At 37.2% G+C, this 9201-nt stretch overlaps 1 protein-coding gene across 1 annotated transcript; it reads right to left on the reverse strand.

Moving 5' to 3' along the window:
- Positions 1-6052: 6052 nt before the first annotated feature.
- LOC149127770 (translationally-controlled tumor protein-like) lies at positions 6053-6794 on the reverse strand. Its single transcript, XM_089327262.1, has one exon. It carries the CDS (start codon positions 6718-6720, stop codon positions 6202-6204), a length of 519 nt encoding a protein of 172 aa, XP_089183388.1. The 5' UTR covers positions 6721-6794; the 3' UTR covers positions 6053-6201.
- Positions 6795-9201: the final 2407 nt, after the last annotated feature.

Consider the following 9201-nt stretch of genomic DNA (forward strand, 5'->3'; position numbering starts at 1 on the left):
TCATAGTCAAAGTGGAGGTTCTCTCCTCCCTTCAGAGAAAGGCACCTCCCTCTTTGAAGACCTGTTCTTTCCACTGGGATCTCACTCACAGAGATCTTTTTGCCAGAGTGTCTTGGCTTTCCATGCCTGAAATACTCTCATGGGCTTTTCAGCCAGATCCGAGTGCCTTTAGGGCTGATTCTGAGGCCAGAGTGCTATTTAGGACATCCGCCATTCTATGAGTCTGCTGAGTATCTCACTTTCCATGTTGGATCACTCTCCCCTTTATTTATTCTATCGGTTAGTGTTAGCAGATACTAGACTTGTTTATGTGCTCCCTTTGACTCTTAGTCCTTTCATTATGATCAATTGTGAACTGAAATTGATCACTTGGAATAGTGAGATGGCATTGGCACATGCCACCTTGATGGGATTGAACTGGAATCCCCTGGTATGTTTCCAACTCTACCAATTGGGGCAAGTCAGCCCGAGCATGCCCCAAATTATACATCTCTTCCCTCTCTTATTCCCACTCTTATGTTTAACAGGGATCACATTTCAGTTAATTTTCAACACTTAAGAATAACTGTGTGATAATTACAGAATTAAACCAGTCATATTAAGTAGAACAGACAAAAAAATATTTTATTTCATGATTTATCAGATGTTTCCTTAATAAATGAGCATAGAGCGATACTTTTGCTCTAGCAGATGCATTCTAATATTTTTAAGCTAAAATGCATCTGTATTTCTTCTTTATCTTACTTATTGACTATCTTACCATTCTCGAGTTTTTAAATCATTTAGTGGTTTTGAAATCCATTTCTATCTTTCAGATAGATTGTCCTGTTTTAATTTTATTTAAGGTATGCATATTTCATGTGTTTCCTAGATAAATGTGCAGGAACATAGTGATACTTTCCACTCTACCCTCCCTCCTGCCTCTATCCTCTCCAATTTCCAGTCTTATTTTTTACAAAGATATATTTTCAGTTAACTTTATACTCATAATATTAACCCTACACTAAATAAAGAGTTCAACAAATAATATGAAGAAAAAGGAAAAAAAAAAAACAGTATTCCTCAGCAGTCAAGAGAATCTTAACCATGCTTAATGAATTTATGTGTTTGTTTTGGTAGACTGTTCATTTCTATTCATTGTCATAGTTAATGCCACATATTTTACTTCTGTTCTTTTCTGTCATCTGTTTTTAATATCTTACTCATTTTCTTTTCTTTATTGTAATTATATTCTCTCCTTCTATTCTATTCATTCTTTTGATTATCTTAGATTAATACAGGTATAATTTATGTCTAAATTATAAGTGCCAAGGAATCAAAAAGTTTGAATTGTTATAATTTTATTATTTGAAGCAAGAAAAATGTTCAACATTAAAGTTCAACAATAATCCACAGCTTCCTCAATGGCACTATTTTAAAACATAATCCACTCTTATAAAATGTATTTAATATTATTATTTAAAATTATAAAATTTTTACAAAATTTACATTTCACAAATGATATTTCACTCTTGTATTATGTTTTTGAGACATAGCCATGAGAGGCATTATATTTTATTCTTTTCCTACTATGAATTTTCCATCTTCAGTTCTAATTTTGCTTGATTTCTTGAAGACTGATATTTAATGGGAAATTCTGTCTCATTGAGAAAATCCCTGGTAGAAAATAAGTTTCTGGGGAGATAACACTTAACATTTTTGCACTCCAGAAAGCATTATTGGAATATAAACTACTTTAGTAGTATCAGAATTATCGAATACTATCTTTTTTCTTTCTTTTATGTACCTTGAAATTACACATACCATGTTAGTTCTAATTTTGAGTGATTGCCATTCTGTCTCAAATGTAATGCACAATTTTGATTTATTGCATCTCAGTTGTCTATTTCCATTTTTCCTCTCTACCTCTCTTCCTTCTCTCTCTAGTGTTCTGTCTTTATCTGCTTGCTTCTCTTTCCCTCCCCTCAGCCTCTCTATCCATTTCTCTCTGATGTATATTTATATTTCCTTCATAATCCTAATTTTTAAATTTCTTATTTTATGACAAATAGAGTAAAATGTCTTTTTTCTAATCAGTTATAGTTCTCTGCTATTCCTGCAGAGATAGTCCTTATTTTTCTCCTCCCATTTCTTCTTATTTCTGTCATCTCCCTATTTATGTTTGCCTCTATCTTGCCATTTTATTTCTATGTAATATTTTCTGTAAACCATTCCTATTTGTATTTTTTTCTTAAGAAATCAGCCAAATGTGGGTATGTGCGTGTGTGTATGCATGTATACATTACATGTATCATGCCCTACAGCACACACTTTTATATTTTCTTTTTATTAGAAGATCCTTGTAAAGGTTGTGTTCTTCTGACTATCCATCAGCCATTGTATTTTGCTGCATAGATAAGGTGACTAAAAGCCTTTAATTTTGTTCATTGTTCTCATGATGCTAGCTGCTTCTGCCCTTTTAGAAAAAAACCTCAGTTACTTGGCTAACTTTAAAGTTGACAATAGATTTCTATGTAATATAAATGTTCTGCAGGAATGTTTATTTTGTACTGTTTTACAGGTTAGCTGACATATACTCTGGTTTCTCTTCAGATCGTATAAATCTTTCACCTATTACAGATTATCTGACTTAATTTGAAATCTTTTAATTGAATCTATTAGAGAATGGTGTGAAATAACACGTACTTATATAAAATACACATCCCACATAGACGCGCGTGCGCACACCCACACCCACACACACACTTTCTGTTTGCTCTTTTCCCCTGCTTGCAAACCAGAGTTTGGGAATAAAGATTCCTTCTATATTTCTTACCCACAATCAAGATTTCATTTACATAGCATTTTATTTGGATAATAGATACCAAATTTTCTCTCCAAAAATGTGATTTTTTTTTCTTAGAGCTAGGTTTAGAGGAAGGGAACGAAAAGGCAAAATTTTCTTTATTTGGTAAAGCATAAAAGCTAAGTAGCCAGACAGGTAATCCCAAAAATGTGCTTCTTACTCCCTTCCCATCATTTCAGAGGAAACATAGGATAGAGACGTCTCACCTCTTCAGCAAGATACTGTGACATAATAAATTACCCCAGATTTACAATCAGATTTGAGGCGTTAAATTTGACGCTGAACATAATTCCTACTTGATTTCCATCACTGCCTAAATCTGTTGACCTTCATTTAGCTTCCTGCTAAAGTACCTGGGAGGCAGCAGATGCTGTCCCAAGTGCTTGGATCCCTGCAATCCATGTGGAAGACCCACGTGGAGTTCCTGGCTCCTGTTTTGACCTGGCCCAACCCTGGCTATTGCAGGCATTTGGGAAGTGAACCAGAAGATAAAATTCACTTTCTGTTTTTCCCTCTCTCTGTCAGTCTGCCTTTCAAATAAGTAAATATATCTGAAAAGATCAATAAAATTACTTCACTGCACATATGCACACACAAGAGTACTCAAAAAGTTCTTGGAGGATGGAATTAGAAGGTAATTTTGGCACAAAAAATATTGATACCCATGCCTGTATGTGAGGGGACTTTAAAAAAGTTAACCAAAAATACATATTATGAAAAAACTGTGCAATTATCTTAAAAATGCAAAAAAATCAAGTGTTCTTTTAAATTCCATTTATCATGAACTTTTAAAGGCTCTTCCTGTGTCTGCATATATATGCATATTCATAATTACTTACCAGCTTATATCCGAATAGTAAGACCATATTGAATGAGCATAGTGTAGTATCCTTCTATCTCGTAGCCAACTACCACATGCAGTGTGCTTCTCTAAATTATCTTGACTAGTACAATATCCAAGCATCTGTGATACTATTTCAGTTTGGTTTGAATGTATTTTCAATAACTCCACTAATAAAATAATTTTTCATGCGTTAATCTATCCGTATCTTATAAAATTGCCAATATTTCATTCACATCAAATCACACACATAAATACTATAGAAAATACTAACTTCAAGTTAGAGGAATAATGCCATCTCATGACTTTGGAGTAAGGTGAAAGCAGTAATGAAACTATAGAAGCAAAAGCCACAGGCATGGGGCCGGGGCGGGTAGTGGGGTTTCTTCTTAGCATTTAGGAATCCAGATTTGTGTGACTCTTATATGCATCTCCCCTGAGGATTGTTGATGATAGTAACTGTGTTGTGTGTTGACTTCTGGAAGGTAATTCTCTTTAGTCTACCAGTCATGAAAGGAAATAGTTTGCAATAAAATTATTATGATAAGAAATATAAATGAAGAAACAGGTTCTCAGTGCCTTCCAGGAGAAAATTATGTTTCACATGGTGATCATGGGTGTGCAATTTTTCCTTTAACCACCACTCTCACTCATAGCCAAAGAATGGATGTAAACACACCTAATACAGCACTTCATGTTAACGGGGATCAATGAAGCTTCCTCATGTCCAGCAAATTTGTCATTGTTCTTTCTATCTGAGAAAGATCCATTTGTTCTCTAATCACTAATTGTGCAGACCAACTGCTGAACAAAAAATATAACACAACATATTCCAAAGAAAATTTCTTGAGAAAATATATACCACTCACCATGCTTTGATACTTTTCTATTAATTATTTACTAAAAAGATTTTAGTGTCAAATATCCAATTTCTCAGAAGTCCCCTTAAAAAGAAATATAAAAATTAATTTACATAGTCCCTGAGTAAGCTATAATACCTTGGTGTCAATGTTAAACACTTTAAATGAAGTTCAAACATTCAACCCAATTAACAAATTATAATTCTTTACCATTGCATTGGTGGATAGCAATTATTCGAAAAAGAAAATGATTTCAATCAATGAAGGAATAATATTTTTCATAGTTGTCTTTTTATTTTTAATAACTGGTACAGAAAAAAAAACCAAAGTGCATTGTTTAGTTCCTCTGTTGTTCATACAACATAAGGGATAAGTTACTAAGGAGACACAACACCAAATTTTTACCCCAGATGCTATTAGTGAATAAATGAGGAGCTGGTCCATATTTCATCCATTTTTCTTTCCCACTGGGAACAATGTTTTAGGATTAAACTCAATAACGCTATAATTGTGTTTACTCATTTTATTTTCTATTTATGTTTGAAGAAGATTCTAGTAGATGTTGTCACTGCAATAGAAATAACATAGTTTAGAAATAGTATGTGGGAGAAAGAGAAAGCTGTAAAACAGACAGTTCTATCATGGAGTTTTACATTATTCTTCTAATTACCAAGGGAGTTTTTTAAAACACCTTATCTTCAGTCAAATAAACCATAAATTGAGTATAATAATGAGCCTGATAATCTCTATTTTATTGGTTTGTGAAAAATAACTGAGAATATGTGTTATATATTAATTTAGTTGTCACAAAACACACCGAACACCGGCGTAAGGGAAAGGGTTTATTGGGGAACACCCCACAAACCAGAGTGAAGGAGCGGCAAAGGGAAAGAGAGAATAAGAGGGCCAGTGCCGCGGCTCACTAGGCTAATCCTCTGCCTTGCGGCACCAGCACACTGGGTTCTAGTCCCGGTCGGGGCTCTGGATTCTGTCCCGGTTGCCCCTCTTCCAGGCCAGCTCTCTGCTGTGGCCAGGGAGTGCAGTGGAGGATGGCTCAAGTCCTTGGGCCCTGCACCCCATGGGAGACCAGGAGAAGCACCTGGCTCCTGCCATTGGATCAGCGCGGTGCGCCGGCCAGCTGCGGTGGCCATTGGAGAGCTTTCTCTCTCTCTTTCTCTCTCACTGTCCACTCTGCCTGTCAAAAAAAAAAAAAAAAAAAAAAAAGAAAGAGAGAGAGAGAGAATAAGAGAGAAACAGAGAAGAGAGGAGCAAGCAAGGAGAGAAGAGAGATGAGAGGAGCCAAGAGAGAGGAGAGAGCAGAGAGGAGCTGAGAGAGAGAGCCAAGAGACCAGAGGAGGAGGCTAGAGAGAGGAACAAGAGAGCACAGGAGAGAAAAGCCAAGAGAGCATGTGTTCAGGAACAGGCACTTTTTTTTTTTTTTTTTTTTGAATTTAAATGCATTTTATTTTTAGACAACCTACATAACAATGTTTTTTGCCTTAAAAACAATGCCTCCACTTGAAGTAAATCATGGTCAAAATAAGTGAGGAGCTCAAGATAACATCAGTCCCACTTCCTGTAAATCCTGGTGTTGTGTGGATGACAAGCAGCAGCCAGTTACGATGAGCAGTGATAGATCCAAATTGCCAACTTTGTTAACATTTTTCCATCTCTAAACCATCCTTAAAGAAAATCATAAACGGGGTCACACCATCCTCACGGTAGTCCAGCAGAGCAACCATGCCATCTGGATTCATGTTTTCACCAATATAGAACTGGTAGTTTTTGAAATTAGCAAGGATGTGCTTGATTTGTTCTGCAGCCCCTGTCATAAAAGGTTTTACTCTCTCTGGTCTCTGTTCTTCAAGTTTGCCTTTGATTGATTTCATGTAATCTTTGATGTACTTCTTGTAGGCTTCTTTTGTGAAGCTGGTTTCCTGCAGGTGATGGTTCATGACAATATCAACACCAGTGATCACTGTGCTTTCGGTACCTTCGCCCTCCGGGCCTTCGGCGGAGGCATTCCCACCGATGAGCGAATCATCAATGTTACCCTCTGTCCTACTGACCATCTTCCCCTCCACCTCCAGGCACTGTCCGCCCGCGATCTCCCGGATCTTGTAGATGTCGGAGAACATCTCATCGTGGCTGATGAGGTCCCGGTAGATAATCATGATGGCGGCTGGTAGGAGACGACAGCGGCGGCGCTAGCTTGGCAGGAGCCCGGAGCTCAGAGCGAGCGCGGTGCAGCCGAAGCGGCCCTCGGGAGGAACAGGCACTTTTAAAACTTTACCTGAGGGCGGGCAGGGAAGCAGGAGCAGCGAATCCCATTAGGATGGGGGTGGAGCCTGGCTCAGGTAGCTGGGCCATGCAGGCACCTGGCTAAAACTGCGCCAGTTTCCTAACAATATGTACATTAAGTATTTAATGTAGAGTGTATTTCTCAGAAATGGAGAAGGTTCTTACTGGTGAGATTATGATTGGTTTTAACTTTCTACTGCTATAAATTTTTCCTAAGTTCCAGATATGTTCTTCATTGGGCGACTATACATATCAGGAAATCTGCTTTTTGCTTTTCTTTTTGAAAAATATTAATAATATCATATGTCTTCCCTATGAATCTCAATATAAATGAGATTTTAATTTTAAAATCCATGTAAACAGGACTGTTCAGTCTTACTTATAGTGCATATTTGACATCAGTTAACCAAACTTAAGACTATGATTCTGAAGTCCAACATCAGTGTCATCAGTTTGTTCAGCACTCATTCACTTACTCACTTATTCAAGAGATGGTTTTGAATGCCCGCCTTGTACTGGCATTGATCTAGGTGCTTTGATCTCATAGGTTACAATCTTGGTAGGAGAAATATATTAAAGTGTGAATAACTGTATAAGATAATGTCAAGCAATATGAATGAAATAAGATGATATAAGCCTAAAATGTTAGAGTAAATTAGTTGGAGAGATGACATTTGATCTGAGAACCCAATGTCCAGAAGTGGAAGCTTTTCAAACAGTAGAGGAAAACTTTATCAAACAGAGGGGTCTGAAACTATACAGGTCCAAATAAAATACAATTTGGCCATTCAAAGGGACAGAGAGAATGTAAATGGCTTGTTGTTAGGAGAATAATGAATGGATTCTGGGTGAGAAACAATTATGTCAACATGTCATATTATGCTCTTTGGGATAATAATTCATGGGAGAATATCAGCTAGTTTATATTTTAAAGGGGGTGGTTATAATTTAAGAATAGAGAATGTTTGAAGTATGGAGAATAGATTCAAAGTGACCCAGAGTATAACTGAAGAGATCCAACTAATATCACATTCAGTATAGACAGAATAGGAAAGTAATTAGTGAGGTGGAAGCAATGTGATAAGTGAAGAAGTTAAATGAAAACCGAGGACGAAGTACCCAGGTCATGAAATTGCAGGGTCAAGACATCACCACGTTGCAGGGGTCCAGGTTCTTATTTCTGAAGAAAGAAAGAACTCAAGGATGAGACACAGGTAGCTATTAGCAGAGGAATAAGATTTATTTGCATACAAAGCAAAACTATATACTAGAGAGCAAGTACAATGTTGATGGAGGTAAGTTGCTCTCAATGAGTTTCAGGCTCATACCTTTATAAAATATGAAGGCAAATGGAGTGGTGGCAAAGACAGGGTTTACTTTAATATTCATAGGGGCTAGCGAATGTGGAAGGGGTTGAACAGTTTCTATTTCCTTGCTTGTTATTTTTTTTTTTTTTGAGATCTCAGAAGTGTCACGACATTAGCTGTATGTTGGAAGTAGGAGTGTCAATCATAATAATTTTATGTAATGATATTATAATTAGCTAAAGGTCATAACAAAGATGAAGCCAGTGGCCATGTTGGTTATTTTGGGATGGCTCTAGTTCAGGGCAGTAATTTTTTTGGAAGGTGTGAAATTCTGCAGCATGAAAGGAAGAGTAGAAGTTGAACAGAACAGGCAGGGCTGCAGGGGAGGGAATGAGGAATGGAGACAACTACAGTTCCTCATTGCAAGCTGCCTCCTTTCATACACCATCTTTCCCCCTTCGAGATTTCCATCCTTTATTCTTTATGGGAAGAAAACGGAGGAAGGAAATCCCGTTTCCAGTTCTCTTAATGTTTACACTGGGGGCAGGGTCCAGGTGAGCTTTTTCACTGGGGACATTCTTTACATGAATGTCCCAGCTTCTGATATCTCATTCTCTTGTTTGGTGGGTTTTTGCTGTTTTGTTTTTAACTATCACTGGACATCACCTGGTTTGGCCCTGATACCCTGCACACTGGGTGCAGAGACTGCTATCATATGATCATGTGAGCCTGCTGTCTGGAATGTTGCTTCCTGTGCTGAATCCTCTTTCCCTGTCCAACCTTGTCCCTGTTATCAAATACTACAAATAGACAGCATCTGGTTGATGGGAGTTTCAGGTTCCATTTTCAGTTTCTGGAGTTTACACTGAATATATAGACCTGATGGATTTATGTAATGGGTGCCAAGCAAGACCTGTCCTTCAGGGGTGCTGGGTCTCTATTGGCATGTTTTTGAAGACCTGTACCAGTTGTCCCTGGAATGGCTGCATTTTATTCCTTATGTTGTGTTACCTCCCTGATTTTTTCATAATTTATGGGTTTAATAAT

Source organism: Oryctolagus cuniculus, chromosome 2 (genome assembly GCF_051225735.1).
Source record: "Oryctolagus cuniculus isolate XC-2025 breed Fujian yellow rabbit chromosome 2, ASM5122573v1, whole genome shotgun sequence".
In the NCBI taxonomy this organism is placed as follows: Eukaryota; Metazoa; Chordata; class Mammalia; order Lagomorpha; family Leporidae; genus Oryctolagus; species Oryctolagus cuniculus.